This window comes from Equus asinus, chromosome 2 (assembly GCF_041296235.1).
Source record: "Equus asinus isolate D_3611 breed Donkey chromosome 2, EquAss-T2T_v2, whole genome shotgun sequence".
NCBI lineage: Eukaryota > Metazoa > Chordata > Mammalia > Perissodactyla > Equidae > Equus > Equus asinus.
In genome coordinates, this window is record NC_091791.1 from 36,509,527 (window position 1) to 36,531,818 (window position 22,292).

A 22,292-nucleotide genomic window follows, 5' to 3' on the forward strand; every position below is an offset into this window, starting at 1 on the left:
GCTACCGCGGGCTCTGGGATTCCCACCCGCGAGCTTCTGGGGGCCCTTGCCCCTCGCGGCACTCCGAGGTTAAAGCGCTGGGGTTTCTCCCCTTCGCTCTGTTTCTCTTTCGGGGAAATTGCCGTCTTCGATGCCTGCCTTGGCATCGCAAGCGCCTACAAGGGATGGCAAGGGTCGAGTTTCTCCGACATCCCACACTCCTCCCCAACCTCTGATTTACCACTTCAGAAATCCTTCAAAAGATGGTAGTCTCATTCCTGGCCGGAGCTTCAGAGACACCTTAAGCCCAGGAGGAGCAGATATCCCCGGGTGCCTTTCAGGTTGAAGGGCCGAATCCACCGATCCTTCCCCTCCGGAGGCCCCTTACCCCTCCGCCCCAGTCAGTCTACATGGTTGCTTCTCAGGCTTTATGTGTCCCGTCCGAGGGCTCCAAATGCCACAGAACTCGCGCGTCCCTGTCCCTACGGCGCAACTCCAGGGGTGGGGATGAGTGCAGGGTGCTCGTATTATTGAGAAGAGTAGAGTGAACTCCTCAAGACCCTCACAGGAGGACCTACAGTGGTTTCTGCTCCAAGCAGGGCAAAGGCGGCGTCTCTCTGAATCCGGGGCCGCCTCAGCCAAAGCCGGGGAGACATCTCGAGCGCCCTGGAGCGCTGGGTAAGGACGCGAGGGACCTTCCAGTCTTCAGAGAGCTAGCTGTTCACGCTCCCTCTCCTAACTTCCAGATTTTATTGTGCCTGAAGAATTAGTTTCCATGTAATATTTTTAAAAATGTGAAATACTTTAGGATAAGAGATGGTCAAGAGAATAAATGCTTATTTTCTTTGTTTTGGTGACACTCCCACTCGGATAACTAGGGAATAGCAGCATTTCTGAAGGAAGCAGTTGTTTTAAATCAGGAGGCTCTGAACAGATGTAATAGCAACGCGTTTTCAACAATTTGCTCAACCTTTTTAATATCTCATCACAAAATCAAGAAATGTACATATAATTCTTTACACATTTTACAAAGTCTAAGTTTCTTACAGGCATAAATCTTGAAAATGCAAAAGGAGTATTCAGCATAAACACAATGAAGACAAAGTAAGGATCAGATTGAAATTACTGGACCACAGTAATTTACACAAGGGAAAATGTACATTTGTTTTAGGTTTTCCCCAGTTCATCTGGTTTGTCTTGTTTCCACAGTGAGAATGCTGTACTGAGATCTTCCACTTGAAGGGAGTAACTGGACCCCCGTGGTAGCTTCTGCGGGTAGGAACATCTCTCCCCAAGCACAAGCTGCACCTGAAGTGGTGAGCCCCACTTATTCCTGTCCTCTCTTTAACTTGAACCAAACCAAACCAAACTAAACCAAATAAATCCTAGAATGTGGTCAGCTACAAACAATACAGTTAGAAATATCAACCCTGCGGAATGGAAACGACAGTGCATCTTTAGAGAATCCAAACACCTTTTCTTCATCTTCAGAATGATTGAATTAAACTGCCCGAGCAGAAGAAATAATTCACATTCTCACTGAGTTAAATCAAGTTTGATTTCAGGGACCTTTAAAGATTTGTCTATTTCCCCCTCAGAATCAGCAGAATTAGAAAATTTAGTCTACTTAAATCATATTTAGGTGAAAATAAATTTAAAAGCTGGAAAATGACAGTGAAATACTCCTATATCAAACATGATTGCATTCTAAAACCAGATACTGATGAAAACACAGAAAAATCACTCGAGTCTGAAGAGAAAAAACATACTCAATGTAGAGGTATAAGTTTTTCTAATGTATTTAGAATCAGTTTCACATACAATTTTTGACCTGATTTATGTATTACAGTTTTGCCTTTTTTCTCTAAAAGTGAAAAAAATTAATGTCACATTTTCCATATATAAAATAGTATATTCAATTATTTAAAAATCCATACAAATGATATTTATTATTGTTTCTTGTTTAAGCTCTCATCAGTGTCTTTTCTCTATTGTATTTTTGAATTCTGCAAACAAATTACTGTATGACCAGTGCCTGTCAGAGATCAGTGTTGAGTCATGGATTTCGTGTCACCGAGTGCAAGTGACAGGAAGTCTATGTGTGCTGGGACATACCATTCACCAAACTTCTTAGCTGCTTCACGACTGTCTCTATCAACTTCTGTTTGTCTCGATCGTTCTTCCTGAACTGAGCAAATATATTGTTCTTTTTGCTAGTGTCTTTCATCCTAGGAATACATGTGAATGGAGAAGCTTAGTCAAAGGAAATTAAAAGCTATGCTGTCACAAGTAAAATATCTTGGCATGCTCTGAATTATCTCACACTAATCCTATGCTTGAAAAATATACTTCAAAGAAAATAGGTACTAATAAAATTACAGAGATAGCAACCACACAAAAAATTTGCAGTTTATTTCGCATTCTATATGAAGTGGTGTTTTTGTATTAGTATGTAAATCTAAAGTATGTTAAATTTTCTAATATCATACTATTTTCCAACATCATTCCATAAAGTATGCTAAAATACATACCCTCTATGGATTCTGCAAATCACATTCATAGCGAGACAAGGTGAAAGGAAAAATAACATTAGAAAATTTAAAGCACCAACATTTTTGCCTCAGTGGTGTTTCATGGCATTGGAAAATAAACTTACATTTATTTTAAACAGTTCTTTTTGTCCTCTCAAATCAAATACACCACAGATATTTTGAAATGTGGGAAAATAACATACACTGTTAATTAAAAAATTGAAAATTTTAATAGTGATACTTAAAATGAAACATGATTGAGTGAAAAGAAAATCTGCCACATAAGAGGGGAAAGTAACACCTAAACTTGTGTTATTTTTAATTGGACAAGATGCACCTGTAAATGTCATGTTACTTCAGTTTTTATTATATTATTTTTACAAATTACATATTTCTCTACTTGCAAAGAATCCAAGTCCATAATGGGAGGATTTAGATGGCACTGGTAGCAAACATTCCAATTCATAGCGACCTTTTACAAGATACCTTCCTTCCCGTTATTATAGTATTTTAAAAAAATAGTTCTGATTCTCACTTATCTCCAATAAGTGTTATTTCTAACGCCAATTAAGCCCGCTATTGAGGATATAATAGGAAAACTGTTTTGTTCCTGTCAACATAAACAGCAATCTGCTATAAAACTATACTAACATTGAAAGGCAAGAAAGAAAGAGGCTTGTGCTTTGGCCATTAAAATGGACTGAGTTAAGTTCTTTCTAGACACTTCTCTTTTGATGAAGATTTCTAGTTCTTCAATCATCACTGAATCACAAAATGCTAAAATGTTACTCAAAAAAGTTTCCAGAAGATACTCACTTCTCCAAAAGAGTAAGGGCTGTGTTTGGATTCACCCGAAGGTACTTAGAAGCTGGCTGTCCATAATCAGCTAGATAAGTAGACCAATCCCAAACCATAAACAGGTCAAGGAGCTGAGGAAGATGGGGAAAAATGTTAAACCAACTTTTGACTACTTGCCCACAGCTAATACATCAAGTATATGCCATTCTTGATCCATTTTAATATGACCTGCTTCTTAGATGGAACAGAATAAGGAAATTCATTTTTTAAAACCTCATTAACTATACTTTATAACCAATATAGAATACACTATCTTTTTACTTTTGAAATTACTAAAATTGTCAGGGGTTGCTTTTCCAATAAAGTACTCAACTGCATTTTCAAATAATTGTAAAATAATGAAAACACTGTTAACATATTAACACGGCACTGATGGATAGAGACTTAATCTTTACACTTATTCAGTTCCTACTCAAACTTAATTAATAAGCGTTGGTGATACTAATTGAAGAATTTTCAAGAACTTAAATTTAAGGTTTTTTTTTCTTAGAGGTTAAGTATGTTTACCTTTGACAGAAGCCGTTTGCACCTAGACTTTTCCCAAAGTCATCTAAAACAAAAGCTCAGATAATCTCAATTAAGTGCATTAAACAGCCCCTGCTGGATTCTCCCTGGTGATGGATCCTCGATAGTTTTATGAAATGAGGGCTTCAGGACTCAGCCTGTTAACTCTAGGCGATCATTTTGTATAAACAAACACAACAAAAAAGAAACCCTCTTATTTTCCGTAGCGTTTTAAAATTGACTATTTGCTTTATAATCTCCAGTTAGAAGTGTTGTCAAATATGGAAGTAATCTTTTAAAAGCAATGCCATGCCTAAACCAAAGCACCAAACTCCTTATCCAACTTTAAAACCCTAATCCCCTTTAATCCATTTAAACCCAACTTCCTATCCCCATCTGAATTGTTTCAGAAAGCTAAATGCTTTACTTGCTACCTTCCTTCAGTTTTTATATTATTCTTTCTTTTTGTTTTAGTTCACTTTGTAAGTAAGGAGTGTATTGGGTTTGCTTTCAAATGAAGGAAGCATTTGTATTTACTCACAGGATGTGTGAGCCAACCCACTGAGTCTGAGACGGATAAACTTCTGGGGTGATTAAAACCTAAAGAAAGGTTACAAGAAACTAGCTCTTCCTTAGGAAGGTACTAGACTTGTTTGACTCATTTCCCATCCAATATATAGCTATTAATAGAGACTTCCTTGTAAAAGGAGGCAAATTCTATAATGAAAATATTAATTACCAAATTAATAAAGTCACTCTATTTTCTTTCAGACAACATTCTAGGCCATACCAAAACTTAAAACACTAGTACAGAAACTACACTGAGACGATATTAAAAGAATATACTGTCTGAAAAAGAAAGGGAATTTAAAGTTCTGCATAATTTTTGACTGTTGCATGGAAACAAGTACTTTTCCCCTTCTTTCACAAGAGGACTTTCATACACTCTGATGGTGAAAATGTAAATTGGTATAACTTCTCTGGAATGTGATTTTGTGATATGTGTTTAAGAACCTTATAAAAATGGCCATTCCCTTGACTCAGTAATCCTTCTTCTAGGAATCTAACTTCCGGAAACAATAACAAAGGTAGACAAAAATTTATGAACAAAGATATTAATCTCAAAAATGTTATTTGTGTTATCAAAAAACTGAAGGAAAAAACACAGCTGAAAACAGCCTAAATCTCAATATTAAGAGAACGGTTAAGTAGTGAAGTATATCTGTCTACAAGACGAATATCACGTGCTTATTAAAATTGATGTTTACACAGAATTTCAAACAGGTTGGGAAGATGCTTATGATAAATGTTGCTACTAAAATTAGATAAAAACCCATCAAGAAAGACTGGAAGAAAACTTGAGAAAAATGTTAAGAATGGTTGTTATTTGTGGGATGGGATCATGGGTAACTCTTATTGTCTTATTTTCAATAATATTCCACAATAGACATGTATTAACTCTAGAGTTGGCAATAAGGTTTACATATTTATATATTAAAATAAGTTTCAATAATGAATACTTTTCACACAATTGTTAACAAAAGCCTCATTTTGAAAGATTCCCCTTTCAGGTAAGTGTGTGTACTTGCACAAGTATGTGTGGGCATGCGCACAGTCAGCAGAAAGTAACCACTTAATACACCGGCTGTAATCTCCTTCCTTTCCAAAGGCATTAGCAACGTGACCTTTGGGATTTGGAAGAGGAAGAGGCCTTAAAATAAATCTCTTTTTCTCTTGGACTGACTTACCCCCAAGTGGGAAAGGAGGAGCCCACTTAATGAATTTAAAACCTACACCAACTCCAACTGTGAATACAGAACTGGTTCTTCTACAGCACAAAAACAGACTTTCCTTGATAAAGAAATATTATGCTTACAATTTTCACATATGGTGAGACCCTCATATATGCAAATCTCTTATCACTACAAATGATAGGAATCAGAAAATTTAACCTACCTACTCACATGTACACAAATCTAAGGTACATGTTTTCGAATTTACACTAATATTTTATAGAAATACATACTGTGCATAGTTAATTTGTCGATCTCCATGGGAATCTGCATAAATTTGCACATTCATGGTTAAGGAATGCACTGCCGATGTAGATAAAAGGCCACGGATCTAGATCCTCACTTATTCATTCCACAAATATTGACTGCCTACCTATAACGCACTAGCTCCTGTGCTGGGCACCAGACACAGTTCTGATGAGACAAAATCCCTGTCCTCAAGAAGTTTACATTTTAAGTGGGGAAAGTGGGGAGGCAGACAGTTAACAAGGAAACAGGTAACATTTTGATGTGAAGAAATTATAAAGAAAAAATACTATTCACACAAAATCCTAGTAATTTAAAGATTGGCATCTGAGCTAACATCTGTTGCCAATCTTCTTTTTTCTTTCTTCTTCTCCCCAAAGCCCCCCAGTACATAGTTGTACACTCTAATTGTGAGTGCCTCTGGTTGTGGCATGTGGGGTGCCGCCTCAGCATGGCTTGGTGAGTGGTGCCATGTCTGCGCCCAGGATCCGAACTGGAGAAACCCTGGGCCGCCGAAGCACAGCGTGTGAACTTAACCCTCAGACATGGGGCCGGCCTCCTAGTAATGTGAACTACAATAATACATGAGGAAGCTACTCTCAATTTAAGATTAAGATAGAAACTACTGACTTAAGAAGGAGCTAGTAACTGCTTGCTCATTAGTCTCAGACCATGAATCCAGAGGCTGTAGCCTTGAGCACCATTTCAGAGCCTATGCCCCAAAGGACACACGGATGTGGGTGGAGAAGAAAGATGGGGCCAGCAAGCATGCTGTTCTCATATTCTGATTTCTCATTTCCGTGTGTGTAAAGGTTTTCAAATGCATAATACTGTATTTAATAAGTAAATAGAAACAAACTTCACAGAGCTAGGCAGGCAAACACATAAAGTGTGTCCAGCAGAGTGTAACAACTCAGTAGATATTCAAGAAATAACCGGCTGATGATGCCAGACCATTATTCCAAGTTTCCTCAGGAGCTTCCTTCTTAGGCTACATGAGTACAAAACATGAGCACCCGACAGACCACTTCGGCTTATGATGACAGCTCTCTGAAAAAGGCCAATGTTGGCCTACAGGCAAACTAGGGCAAGCAAATGCAGTCAACTGACTTCCCTCCACCTCTCTCAGGCTTTCACTGGGGCACTGGTAAAGATGATAGATTCCCTCATGAAAAAGCATTGGGTCTACTGTTAATTGAGTTAAATGATCTTCCTAGAGAAAGAAGCACTAATATTTCTGAATGGTCTACCAATGTCCCTCATCCATAACAATTATAAGGTCCTCCCTCACTTTTTAAAGTACAGTTCTTTTGAAGTGAAGATGTAACAAAAAACTAGGATGTTATTCCTGGGTCCTATCTAACACAACGCCAGGCCAGATTAATGGACTGAGCTCACTTCTCTAGGCTGCTATCCATGCCTGTTTTGACCAAGCAGCACAATCCCTGGTCTTTGGGATGGCTTAAAAAGAACATGACTGCTCTGGAGGCAGAGTGTGACAGGAAGGGATGAGGAAACTGGAGTGCTGCCAGGTACAACCACTGACACCTTCACTCCACACAAAGTGTCAGTGCCTTGAGGTCTGCCTCTCACATTTGGTCAAATTTCACAGGAGACACTATGTCCTTCATGTTAAAACCTAAAATATGGAAAACCTCTCTTCTCTATCTCAAGTTTTGCTTTCTTCAGGTGGCAGTACACAAAAAATGCATTTGTTATTAATCACACAAAATCTCTCTCAGTCTTGTAAATAAACAGTAAGACATGGTCTCAACAGGAGAATTTATTAGTTAACACATATACCTGAAATGCAAAGATGCAGATCAAACATGAACAAAAACAAAAATCTCCCCTAGATTATCCAAAAGCAATTTTACAATTACTTATTAAAGGATAAAGTCAGGCATATTATAATGAAAATTGGTATTAAGTTCTATAAATGGTTTCTTCCAATAGTCAAGTAAAGTAATTCCACCTTAAATCCTTTTGGGAAGTAAGCAAAGTATGGATCATATAAAAATGAATAGCAAAATAATGTGCCTCAGTTCTATCTCATCATGATTTATAAGATTACCTAAAATTAGTATCCTAACTATTTTTTTCACCAAGGATTCAAAAATACCCTTCATAACTAATCTGATAACATAGAGTGGATTTATGCCAATATTTGTAAGTGAGTTATAAGTTTCACTTCCTCAGTGTTCCCCATGTGTGTCCAGCAACAAAAAGATTCAGCTTAAGGAAAGAAATCATTCCATGGGTGGTCCCATTTATATGCTCAAAATAGTTGAATTACTTCAGAATCACTGAAGAACTCGCTTGTGTCATCGCATTTAGCTTGCTGACAGTTTCCCATCCTAAGTCTCACTCGGGATCTACACCCAAGAAACTCGGGGTCTCAGACCTGTTGAGATCACTTTGTGCAAATGACACAATGAATCTAGGCTGACTTAAAACCATTCTGTGGAACTCTTGAAGTGACTTTTTGCCTTTGTAAAAGTGAACCCAGAGTGCCAGGTCATTTCTTCCTCGAATCTGGTTTAGCTTTCTTTGTTTTGGGTCTTTTGGGTTTGGCTTTTGAAGCACCTCAGGGGCAGTGACCCAAGACAGAAGATAAATAAAGTTAAGCCAACCTCAAGAGAAAAGCAATTGGGGATACCAGGTTTGCTTTTGTAAATGTGAACAGTGACCTGGGGGCTCAGGGTCAACCTCAGTCCCCCAAGTTCCCTTTTCTAAATACCAAATCCACCTGGGACCTCAGAGTTGCTTTGCAGATTCCAAAAGTAAACCAGGAGATCATTTTTCCTTTGCCTCCAAAAAACAAAGCCAAGGCAAGGGTTCCCAGTGCTTCAAAGATTTAAACAACAAAAATCCTAAACCATAATACAGCTTTAAGGAAGAAATTTGAGTAATTACTGGGGGTTCAAGAAAAATGGGTCTGACTAAATTAGCCACAATGGGGGAAAATATAAGTCTTTTTTTCTAAATAGATGTTGAAATCAAATGATGAGCTCCATATGATTTTTAAAGCTCTTGGCTTTACCCCCTTTCCAGCTATGTGAAAACACTACATTTGGAAAACTCCATATGGCAGCACAGAAGAGAATTTTAAGTAGCAGCTAGAAAGAGCTTGGGCAAAAACTAAAATAATAGGATTGTGCCTCCATCCGCCTCACTTTTGCCCTCAGGTGTTAATTGCCCTCATGCTGCCTTGTGCTCTCCTGATGCACCGACTCCCAACCCACACCTGCCCTCAGCCAGCCTTCCCACTCCCACCTACGCAGGACCAGGAAAGAGCTCTGAGTACATTGTGCTGCAGAGGTTGTTTAAAGGCACTGGTCCCTTCAAGGCACTTCCCTCAGGTGAACTGCATACAGCAGGAGTAGACTGTAGACTGTTCTTAAAGGTTTGTTTTTCTTGAGGAAGATTAGCCCTGAGCTAACATCTGCTGCCAATTTTCCTCTTTTTGCTAAAGAAGATTGGCCCTGAGCTAACATCTGTGCCCATCTTCCTCTACTTTACATGTGGGACACCTCCCACAGCATGGCTTGCCAAGCGATGCATAGGTCTGTACCTGGGATCTGAACCGGCGAACCCCGGGCCACCAAAGCAGAATGCACAAACTTAACTGCTGTGCCACTGGGCTGGCCCTGTTCTTAAAATATTTTTGATGATAAGCTATGCAGTAGTCCTAGATAAGTACTAGGTGGGTTTGGAATTTGGAAAAAGAGGGAAAAAGTGGAATTTACATAATCAGATTTATACACATCCGTATTTACTTTATCTTTCATATTTTTGGTCACTACCATGGCTTGAAGGGCATACAGATACACACATATGTATGATTTTATGTGGTTTATTTCTTCATTAAAGTTAATTTTATCAAGTAATGCATGGTTAATAATTAAATGGGGCAGTTCATGAAAACCAACAGTCTACTGCCTATCCTTCCCATTCTCAGAAGCAAACACATTTAACTCCTGTTTTTAATTATGGTGATTACCTCAATGTCTCTAAATATGCTTATTTTTCTAATTTTCGATTTATCATCTTATGGCTATCACACAGGAGGGTTTACCTTACTTATACTGCCTTCCTATTTTTGGTAGCTATCACAATTTATCCCTATTTTTGCTTTTATAACTTTAATATAATTAAAATTCTGTTTCTTGTTATATCACCTTAAAAATTTTTTAAAATAGTTTTGAGATACATTTCACATACAATTCATCCATTTAAAGTGTGCAAATCAATGGTTTTGAGTATATTCACAGAGTTGTACAAATATCTCAATCAATTTTAGAACATTTTTATCATCTAAAAGAATCCCCGTACCCATCAGCAGTCACTCTCCAAATAGAAGTCACAAAATATGTGGTCTTTTGTGACTGGCTGCTTTCACTTAGCATGATTTCAAGGTTCATCCATAGTGCAGCACATATCAGTACTTCATTCCTTTTTGTTGCCAAATAATATTCCATTGTATGAAATATACCCCATTTGTTTATTCATCAGTTAATGGATAATTGGGTTATTTCCATTTTTTGGCTATCATACTGCTATGAATAGTCATGTGGACGTATTTTTTATTTCTCTTAGGTGTATACCTGGGAGTAGAATTTGTTACATAACTTTTAAGAGGAGTTTTTGACTCTCCATTTAGTAATATAAGAATATTGGCAGGGCTGGCCCTGTGGTGTAGTGGTTAAGGTGGGCATATTCCACTTTGGCAGCCCAGGTTCATAAGTTTGGATGCTGGGTGCAGACATATACCACTCATTAGCTATGAGGTGGTGGTGACCCACATATAAAGTGTAGGAAGATTGGCACAGATGTTAGCTCAGGGCTAATCTTCAGCAAGCAATAAAAGAGGAAGATTTACAACAGATGACAGCTCAGGGCTAATCTTCTTCAGCAAAAAAAAAAAATAATAATATTAGCACCTTAAATAGTTGAGTTTTAAAATAATTCTTTTGGCAATTGGGGTTTAAAATATTTATATTATGTATTTAAGTCCAAATAACAATAGATATTTAACTAAAGCTTCCTAAAAGTTCTTTATGAATGCAGAAAGATATTAGTAATTAGCAAGTTTTTTTATCCTCTATTTCTGAAAAACAAAAAACCCTATAATTATCCAAAACAGGAAAGAACATTTGTGATAGTTTCCTCAAACAGATTTACCTTAAAAAGTTGAGTACGATTTTGGCTTTTATAATACCTTTACATACACACGTGGCTTGTTTTCCTTTAGTCACGAGAGTATCTAGTTCAGCTTCCTGATACTGTAAGGCGGGTCACACACTGAGTGGTAGGCACTTATCTAATTACCCAAACCAGAAATCTGGATTCAGTCTGCTTTGACTCCTCTCTTACACAACTCCCGCAGCTAACTTATTGCCAAAGTGTGTCAATTTAATCTCCTCAATATTTCTGGAATCCACTTGCTTCCTACTTTCCATCCATACTACTACTACTACTGTCCTAGTGTAGATATCATAATCTCTACCCTGGAGCCTTTGGTCTTGCTATCCCCTCCGCCTCTGCCTTTTAATCCCCTAGATACACCAACCTCCACACTGCTGCCACAGAGATCCAGCTAAAATACAAATGTGATCACACCATTCACTTGCTTAAAACTGTCAAAGTCTTCCCAACTCCTACAAGATAAAAGTTCAAGTTCCTTAACATGACATGCAAAACTATCTTGCACCTGATCCAGTCAACCTTTTGGCTTCCTCTCCCGCCTTGTCATTTAAGCTCCTAAACGAGGAACTCCTAAGTTGTCTCATAAACCATGATGACCCCCAGGACACTGCTCATTGTCTTCTCCTCTGTGTGGAGTCCCCTTCCTCTCCTTCTTCACCCAGAACTCTTACTTATTGCATAAAATTTAAGTCTCAATTTACCTCTCTCTGGTTAGCTGTTCCTCTTTCGCATCCTCGCGGCACCCTCCACATATCTCTACCACAGTATTTTCCACAGTATATTGATATGATGGGTTAATGTGTCTATCCACTAAAGAATCAAATATCAATAATTCCTTTTGTAGTTTGGGTGATTCATGGCTATCTCAGCCCTGTCTTGTTCCAATATCCCAATAGTTCAAGTGCCTTTACTTCCTCCTAATAATGTACTTTGTAAGTGTCTCAAACCTGGTGACTTGTTTTGCTTATATTTCTATCTCCACATTCGGCCCAGTACCTGGTATATATTACACACCAAGCTAATGTATGTTGAGATGAACTGAATGTGTTTCTTTTGACACAGAATTTTATAAGTTTACACTGAACCCACATCTTATATACTAATAAGATGGCCATGTTATCATTTACTTTACATACAAACTATTAATAATTAAGACATCTCTGAGTTTTTAGTAATGCCTTATAATTACTCTGAAAGCCAGACTAGTCTATTTATTGACTGATTTAATTTGTGTATAGAATGCACTAAAATGTTTCACAGCCAAAGTTCTGCTACTGAGATTACCTTTTGTAAACTGGTGATGCCACCATCAAACATGTTAAATAAACATTCCCAGGTCATACATTTAATTTTCTGTCCAGATTCATTACATCACCTGCCACACTTATATAACAGGTAGTTATGTAATGACTTCACCAATGAAGCTCAGACTTCCAATACTAAGGAAATCAAACTTTGAAACTCATGATGAGAGGTGTTCTCTAGACTTTCAGTTCTCTCTGATGAGTCATTTTGCTTCATTGAAGCTATGAAGAAATAAGATCTGCTTGTACAAATTGACTTTGGAGGAACTTAAACAACAAAAGAAGACAATATGGATTAGCCAATGAAAAATTGTATGCCTATGTGTTTGTACTCCATGATATATTAGTTGCCTGAATGAAGGAAGCTAGATGAGACTGAGGTTTCTTCATTTATAATGCAATTGTTAAGAAGACAAAAAGGGGAGGGGATAACCACTTTTAAAAATTTGTAAGAATCTAAGTAAGTATTCCTCTCCCCTCCTCCTCAAAGCTGTAATTTAAAATACGGCAAATGAAAACTTGGAGAATCTAATAGCTGGATTAATTTAGTAGTCAATAAAATTAGTCATATGTTTTACTCTAAAATTTTAGTAGGCAATATATAATATTTATAATTTGCCATTAGTTATAAACACTGACTCTTGGCTTTTGAAAAAACAAAGCTAAACTAAAATTAAAACTAAATATTTCAGCCCCGAGAGGCATCTTATCATTCTTTTCTTTAAAATGGAACTCAGGCCATTGAGATACACGAAACAAACCAAGACCATTAAATTCTAACTGCCTTAGGAGGAAAAGGGGATAGTTCCTATGGTAATACCTTAGCAGACAGTGACAAAAAAAGAGACCTCAGAACCTCTAGTTCTTGTAAGAAATCTCTAGTGGAGTGGGGAACCGAATTTCAGATGCATATCTCATTTGTCTGGCTTTCTAGAGATAAGGTCTCAGTTTTATGTCTTAGAATATAAATACAGACTCTTCACCATTTGCCTTGGATTCCCAAAGGAATGCAGAGTTAGCTAGATCACCATACTTAGCCGATGAAATAAAGAAAACAAGGATCTTTGTGATTTCTATTAAAGACAAAGAATATTACAATATCTTGGTATTTGTACTTAAGAGGGCTTACATCCTTACTCATTTCTTTCTTACAAATCTTATAATAGATTTTATCATCTTTACTCAAACAACTTAAAAAGATACGTATTTAGTTTACTTTTCTAGAATCTAAAAGGCAATTCTCTTATGCTAGACACTTTATTAACCCCTAATTATCCAGTTACTTCCAGACCTGATTGTATATGTAATTACCTTTTGTCAGGTATAATAATTTGCTCAATAAACATGTCAGAACACTTGCTTCTTAGTCTGTTTCAACAGATAAATTCGTTTTTTCCACAGCCTCAAGGCATAGTTAAATATGAAAAAAAGGGGCAGTTATCAAACTACACTGAAGCTGATTCACTAAGGTAGGAGTACACAGCATGTAGACATGGCTTACTTTGGGGCCTGAGGCTTGCCTGACTACTTAGTTAGTAAAAGATTTCTGGGACAGGGTACCAGTGACAACATTGTGACATTCTGACTAACGTAGGTTTCCAGATGAACTTCAAAATGGGCAACAGACAAACTTTAAGATGCAGCTTAGTTAAGAAACAGTTACTGGTAACGAGCTACTGGCATCACACTTTCACTACAGGTTAAAGCAATATACTACAAAAAGAGAAAGTAAATAAAAACAGCAGAGGAAGGACTTATTTTCTTGGGAAGATAAATGCAGCCAGTGGAATTAAAGGGATTGTGGTCTGAGTTCTACAATGCTTGCATGATGAGAATCTGCACTATCAGGGTGCAAAAAGAAATCCCTACCTGACCTCTGGATAACCTAAACAGGAAATTAGGACATTTCTAAGCAAAACAGGCTGTGTCATCCTGTTAAGATAATTGTTTCCATTGACACTTTGCATAAACATCTTGCATTAGGCCACCAGAAAAAACTCAAGCCATAGCGTCTCTTCTTTGTAACACATAAGAGAGCGGCTGGCTCAGTGCCCTCAATACAGTTGAGGAGGTAAAGTTTGTTGATAATTATGTCAAAGAAGGGGAGAGGGATAACAAACAGGTAAGAAAGTTGGAAGCATTTTTTGAGTATTTACAGATTAGTTGAAAATAAATTAATAAAATACTTTTTAAAAGGAATTTAATTCTTAGTAAGAATCTGGGGTAATTGAGAGAGTATTCAATGATTTTAAGGAAATACTCAACAAACACCACAACTTACATTTTTTTCCAGAATAATTTTTAAATATCTAATATTTGGTTACAGTGCTTCAGAACGTTAGAAATTGGCACCATTTGGTTGGGAAAAATCAAGGTCCTCTAATATCTTACCTAAAAAATATTTTATGGATATTATTTGCTTATTTGATTATATTTTACTTAGATAAAAAGTGCTGTTTCAGGCCAGCTCCATGGCCGACTGGTTAAAGTTCACGCACTCTGCTTCAGGGCCCAGGGTTTCGCTGGCTGGGATCCTGGACGCAGACATGGCACTGCTCATCAAGCCATCCTGAGGTGGCGTCCCATATGCAACAACTAGAAGGACCTACAACTAGAATATACAACTATGTACTGGGGGGCTTTGGGGAGAAGAAAGAAAAAAAAAGAGGAAGATTGCCAACAGATGCTAGTTCAGGGCCAATCTTTAAAAAAAAAAATGCTGTTTCTTATGACACCAGTAGTGTATTTATGTTTATGCCCTATTCAATTCCCTCCCAACTCAGTTTTTTAAAAAAATCAAGCTACTTTCATTTTGAATTAATCACTTAAGGAAGCTGTAAACTCTAGGTCTCAACTTCCTCTTCTGTAAAATGAAGGGATCAAGTTTGCATGTGACAAGCACTCGGACACTAGCAATGAAAAGATGACGATGACTCAGTCTTTGGATTCAAGGAGTTCATAAACGTAATTGAAGAGATATTCATACAAACATAATTATGAACTAACATGCTAACGATACCAACAGAGTTATGCATAGGTTATGATTATTAAGGTATTCAGTCTTGATTTGGGGGGGGGTGAGAAGTACACCCGAGAAACGGTTGTGCTTATGGGGAGTGTCACGCACTTTAGCATTTGCTAAACTGAAATATAAGTAAGGGAGTAGGACAAGATAGGCTGGAGAAGGGGAGGGGGCTGGACCAAAAAAGAACATGTATGCCTTGTTTAGGAACATCGGGAAAGTTTCACACCAAGGAGCTCACCTGGTCAGATTCATCACTTAGATAGATAGGTACCTCCAACAGCTCTGTGAAGAATGGATTTGAGGAGAAAAAAACTAAAGGCAGGAAACATAATTAGGAGACTGTGGAGATAACCTTGAAATACACTGGGACAGACAAGGAGGTAGTTGGGACAGAGAGAAGAGGATGGATAGGTAGTTAGGATGGTAAGAACAGGGTGAGTTTGAGAAATATTTAGAAGGGAAAATCCCTAAGACATGATGATTGACTGGACGTGGGAAATGGCAGAGTGGTGCCATCAACCAAAAGAGAGAACATGAAAGAAGATCTGATTTGAGAGTGAGGGAAGAAAATATGTTGATAGCTTTAGCCACATACGATATGGGGGACACATCCCAGTGGAAATGTCTACCTAGCAACTGGATATGTATGTAAGACATACAGCATTTGTGCCAGAGAGATGATGAGAGTGGATGAGTTCATCCAGATAAGGTGTATAGACAGCAGTGGTCTAAGGACAAAAAGCTCAGGGAAATGAGCAGTTAGGGGGGTTGGAAAAGGAAGCCACAAAAGAGACAGAAAAAGAACAATAAGAGAGTACAGCCTTTGAGGAAGAGAGAATTCTAAGGAGGCTGTCATCAACATTATCAAATGCAGCAGAAGGGCTAAAAATGTCTACTGGCCTTCCCTGGTGACCTACGTGAATACTATTTGAGCAGTGTGGCAAAGCAGAGAGTAGTGGACTGAGGAATGAATGAGAGCTGCAGAAATAAGGATATGATCAATTACAAATCATTCTTTTAAGGAATCTGGATGCAAAGGAGAAAGAAAAGAGATTGGAAATAGGTAGACTGAGACTAGAGAAGATATGGCAAATATAGTATAGGCAGTCTAGGGAATTTTGTTTTATATAGCAAAAAGATCTTAGGGAATATGGTGGTTCTGGTTATAATTCTCATGAGTAAGTGAAACAGTGCATTATTGCTGTTTTTCTGACAAAGCATTTAAACTTCTCATAAACTATCCTCTCAACTCAAAGATATCTACAATAGGAAGAAAAGAGAAACATTTCCATTCAATAAAAGAAAACAATTATTAGAGAAAAATATTTCTTATAAATGAGTAATAGGAAGTTTGGCAAAAATGTGAATTAATGTTGAGAGAAAGGATAAAGTTTCCTGTTGAATAGTGCCAATACTGATTTTATATCTAATAAGAAGTTTAATGGATGTATAATATTTACAAAGCCCAGATATCACTATCCTTTATTGCTGACAGACTAGTTGAAAAATTTTAACCTATTCCTTTCAGTGAAAAAAACAGCAAGGGATATTGATGATTAAAAATATTTAAATTTGGGACTGCCTCTCTTTACATTATGCACTGGCTTATAATTCCCAGTCTATGGGGACAGACGTATGCCTTGTGTAAACACATTGAAGATTTACCTCAAAATTAATCACAGTATGATAATGCTTCTATTATCAATAAGGAATATTCCATATTTGCCCAAATATACACTTACATGAATAATTTTTTCCCATAAATTTGTTAATTTTGTTTATTGTCATATTGCTAAGTTAAGCACTTCTCTTAAAAATAATTCTGATTGCTATACTTTTCTTGAGTGTTATTTTGGCAGTATCCAGTAATTCCATTTCTAAAGGCCTTTAGAAATACTTGCACAAGTGTTCAATATATAAGGATATTATTAACTGCAACATTATTTATAGGTAGAAAAACTGGAGACTCTATAATGTCCAACAAGAGGACTTGTTCAATAAATTATGGTACATTTACACTATAGAACATTATGAAGAAATGTAAAAGAATGAAGCATCCATATTTACCAATATAAAATCATGTGGTATTGCATGAAAAACATAATTATAGCACAAATGATCCATTTCTTCCCCCAAAGCAAGGCACTCTACATGTGTGCACACAAGAGAGTGCATGTGTACATGTTTAAATGTACATTATGAAAGGTCTGCAAGAAAACACAGTGATAACTCTGAGAGATGGAAGAGGAGGAAAAAAATGAGAGCTTTCTCTTTAAACACTTCTACATGTTTGATTTTTTTCTTGTTGTTTTAAACAGTGAGCACACAATATCAATTTCCTGATTTTGATAATTGTAGACAGCTGAATAGTTACCATGGGTGAGAGCTGAGTGAAGTGTACATGGGACCTCTCTGAACTATATTTTGCAACTTCTTATGAGTCTATAATTATTTAAAAATGAAAATTTAAAAAAAGTCAGCGTGTATTATTTTTGTAATTATTATGGTGTTTGTTTGCTTCTTTTTGTAGTTTTCAAAAAACCACTTTAGAGGGTAATTTTCCAAACTACAAAACAGCTCTAATTTTTACTCTTAAAATAATCACAAAAATCTATGAGTTCAAAATTTATATAATTGAAGGTATGAACAGAAATCAAATTTGTAGTTAAGCATATAAACTGTAAACTTCCAGAATTATGACAGTGGAACAAAAAAGGACAAAAAGGCAAAAGTCATTTAGGTTCAGACTAATCCTTTATAATCTAAGCTCTCCCAAAGGGCAGCATACTTTTCTAATATCTGGACCTTAAGGTAAACTTTGTGAGATGTCTGGTCTTGTTATTTTCAGGAGTAAACCCAAATACATCTTCCTTTAATTCTTTGGCACTTCAAATGAATTTAGGATTGTCTAAGGAAAAAATGCTTGCTGGAGGAGCTGTGTGAACAAGCTTGTTGTCCTGCTACCATATCTAGTCAAGCATTCGGATACTACAACTTTGGCAAATCCCATTAATACTTTAAGAAGTCAAAGACTTTAAAACTTCTAAAGAAAGTTCCTGTGAAGTAGTCACTGGGGCAAGTTTAAGCAAGTAGAGTGTGTATACAATATAGTAACAAATATAATGCAAACAAAAGAAGATTTGCTTAATTATAGTGGAAATAATTGTTATTTAAAAGTGCCTTCTTCCTCATCATAAAAGAATAAACTGGACTAGTGGTAAAAGAATTGTATGTTATGATGCCTTAAGATTAGAAACAGAAGACAGAAATTTCAAAGTAAAGTCTTGGCAGACGCCCAGTCTCTCCGGGAAGAATTATGGCCAAACAATTCCTTCATAACTTCCAAGTCTTGTTCATGTCCCTTTAGGTAGGATCCAAAGTTGTTCATTTTGAGTCAAACACAAGCGTGCGTTTATCAGGGTTCTCCTATCTTTCTATGGTGAAGTACATCCGAACTTCTTTCCTAAACTCTATAACCATTTGGGGATATGGCAAGAGGGATTATCAGACTATGTAGAAAAGGGTGGAAGTAAGTAGGTGAGGGGAGTAATGAGAACAAGGAGATGGGCACCCAGGGTAGTTCCTTTATCAAGCAATACTCTTGGGAGGAACTGTACTCCTCGTACTTTACCATGATGCAGACCTGGCACACCAGCCTTGCCGTCACTCTGATGAAGCAGCATAAGTAGAGAGAGATGGTAACTGCTGGCTCAGTCAATTAATGCCTTCTGTGCAATGCAAGTGTCACATAAGTCACCAATTTTAGCAATGAAGACTAAAGCATGCCATGAAAATCTCTCTTAGAAGTAAACTGTACAACACTTTTCCTCACAGATTTCATTAAACCATTAAAATATATAGTTGAAATAGTTCAGGAAACAGTTTCCAAAAGTCATACAGTAGTTATGAAGAGAAGCACGACTCCACCCTGTTTCCTACTACACAGTAGGGTCCTTGTCAACACACCATTCGGATACTTCAGTGGCTTTCTTTTTACACTCCTTAATTTCTATCCTTCAGCCAAGATATCTTTCCGAATCTAACAGTCTTTCTCTTCAATTTTATCTTCACTGATACCAACTAACTCATCTCTCAAATTGTCTAGCTCTTATTTTATCACCTACTGTTCAATTATGTTTCCTCAGTGGCTGGCTACAGTAGGCACTCAAACATTTGTTGAATAAACAAATGAGTAAATGAAGAAACAAATGAAAATCCATATATACATAATGCTTATTGCTGCAAATAGTTTTAGGATTCCCCTAACAAATGTTTAATTTATTTACACACTGCCTTGTTCCAAAGGGGCTTTAAGGCAACTTACAAAAATATGTACAAGATAAATACAACCTAGTAACCAAGAAAAGCCAGGGCCAAGAGAAAGTGAAGATAGGAGAGATGAGGTTAGTATACAAAATGCATGTGATGCTATTCTATACAGCTGAGTTTTCTAGCTCCAAAATAAAGAAAATATAATTAGTTAGATAACTCACAGTGTTCTTTTTCTTTTTCTGCTTTTTTTCCTCCCCAAAACCCCCCAGTACATAGTTGTGTATTTTAGTTGTGGGTAGTATTCTTGAGATAAAAACAAACTAGTTGCTCAGGATAAACTCAACTATTTCTAATATTGAAAACAGAAACTTCTGAGTCCACATGAAGAAGCCACTGTGAAATACAGTGAACCACACCATCAGTAATTAATAGTAATCAGTCATCTGTAGCCTAGACTACCAAAATAATCGTCTGTTCTTCCTGATTCTAATTTTGTCCCTTTTTAATCTATTCTTAGAGCAGCTAGAATAATCATTTAAAAATGTAATATGGGAGCTGACCCCGTGGTGTAGTGGTTAAGTTCCATGTGCTCTACTTTCGCAGCCTAGGTTCGGCTCCCAGGCACTGACTTACACACCACTTGACAGCCATGCTATGGCAGTGACCTACATGCAAAATAGAGGAAGACTGGCACAGATGTTAGCTCAGCGCTGATCCTCCTCAGCAAGAGAAATAAAAAAAGTAATTCAGAGCATAATACTAACCTGCTTAAAACCCTTGAAAGGTTTTCCCATCATACTTAATATCCCAAACTCCTTAACAAGGCTCGTAAGGCCCTACACAATTTGGCTCTGATAATCTTCCCCATTTCATTTGCACCTCTTTTCCCTTGCTCACTACATCACAGCCATACACATCCTTTCCCTTCCTTGACAGCACCCTAGGACTTTGCACTTGGTCTTTCCTCTGCCAGGAATGTTACTTCACCCTATCTCCCAATTCCATTCGGGTATCTACTTGAATGTCACCTCCTTAAAGAGGTTTCTCCCGATACCCAATCTGAAGTGGTCCACTCACCCCCCGTCACTAACACATTAATCTGTTTTCCTTTTTCTCACAAGATCTAAATCTATTTGAAATTCTATCTAAAGCTAATTTGAAATAATCACTGTTGTGGATTTCTCCCTAACAAAATGAGATTATGAGGACAGGGATCTTGTCTACCTTGGTCACCACCAGATCCCCAGCACTTCAAACAGTACCGAGAGCAGGTGCTCAAATATTTGACTAAATGAAGAAATACCTGAAACGGAGAGTTGTTGGTGATCTAGCTTAATCTGGACAGCTTTCAGTTTTGCTAGAGCAGCCGTGGGTAGATAACTGTTGTTAGGTCATATATGCTGCCTTTGAGAATCTGTTGAAAACACTGGACCCTCTTCTCAGAAAAATGCACATACCAACAAAATTTTGCATGAACCTCCTAAAACCAACCCATAGGTCCCAGGTAAGAATCCCTGATCTAAGGGCATGCAAGGGCCTTAATGCAATGCAATTTATGTTATAACCAATTCCTGTCCATGGAGTTGAAGGCTGAAGGAAAAAAAAAAATCAATAAAAAGCTGCAAATCATTTCTAACGGATTTCTCTACAAAGTGATAGAATATAAGAGTAGTCAAATGAGTAATAGCCACGGCTAATGGCTGCTTAGTCCCCTCAAGTAGCATCCTATTTTGAGAAGCCCAGATTTAGAATTTACCATGAAAGAAAATGGCATATATGTTGATGACACACAGAGTAAGAAAACAGATCCACGAAGGGAGGAGTAGTTTTACGGGTTGTCTCTTTAAAAGAACGACATAGACTATACACTGGTTCCAACTAAATGAGCTCATACTGGATCAGGATGTGGATAGAACAAGTTCCAGGAATTGATAAAGTTTAAAAAAAAACAACTAGAAAAGATTGGCTTAATGTTCAGAGTGGTCCAGGAACTCTTCTGGAGGCAAAGAATCTTCCCTTGGTACCATTAATAAAAAGATGAAAGTGTAGGGTCACAAAATGACTTTAAAAAATGTATTCCTTAAATTGTGTCAGATCAAAGAAGTGACGGCAGGAAAAAGAATATATTTAGGGGGCTGGCCCCATGGCCGAGTGGTTAAGTTCGCGCGCTCCACTGCAGGCGGCCCAGTGTTTCGTTGGTTCGAATCCTGGGCGCGGACATGGCACTGCTCATCAAACCACGCTGAGGCAGCGTCCCATATGCCACAACCAGAAGGACCCACAATGAAGAATATACAACTATGTACTGGGGGGCTTTGGGGAGAAAAAGGAAAAAAATAAAATCTTTAAAAAAAAAAAAAAAAGAATATATTTAGGTGTAAAACTCCTCCTTTGCTGGGAAGGACTTGGTGTCAGGTAAAAGAGACCAACTGAACAAAGCAGCTTTTGTTCCTCTACCCTTTCTCTTTTTGCATCTGTAGGTGCTTACAGCTAAGTTGATGTGTAAAGTAAACCATCTGGGCAAAAATTTCTGTAAGTTCTAAAGGACTTAGAACTTTTTTCATCACATTTT

The 22,292-nt window shown here is 37.3% G+C and overlaps 1 protein-coding gene across 10 annotated transcripts in view; it reads right to left on the bottom strand.

The window, feature by feature from the left end:
• Nucleotides 1–940: 940 nt before the first annotated feature.
• Nucleotides 941–22,292, bottom strand: part of EXOC6 (exocyst complex component 6) — a 200,034-nt gene continuing 178,682 nt past the window's right edge. For all 10 annotated transcript variants that reach the window (XM_044754055.2, XM_044754047.2, XM_044754067.2 and 7 more), the window contains 2 exons: nucleotides 3,327–3,439; nucleotides 941–2,207 (listed from right to left, as the gene is read on the bottom strand). In XM_044754055.2, coding sequence (XP_044609990.1) covers nucleotides 2,075–2,207; nucleotides 3,327–3,439 — 246 coding nt within the window. In that variant the 3' untranslated portion in view covers nucleotides 941–2,074. The remainder of the gene's footprint in view (nucleotides 2,208–3,326; nucleotides 3,440–22,292) is intronic.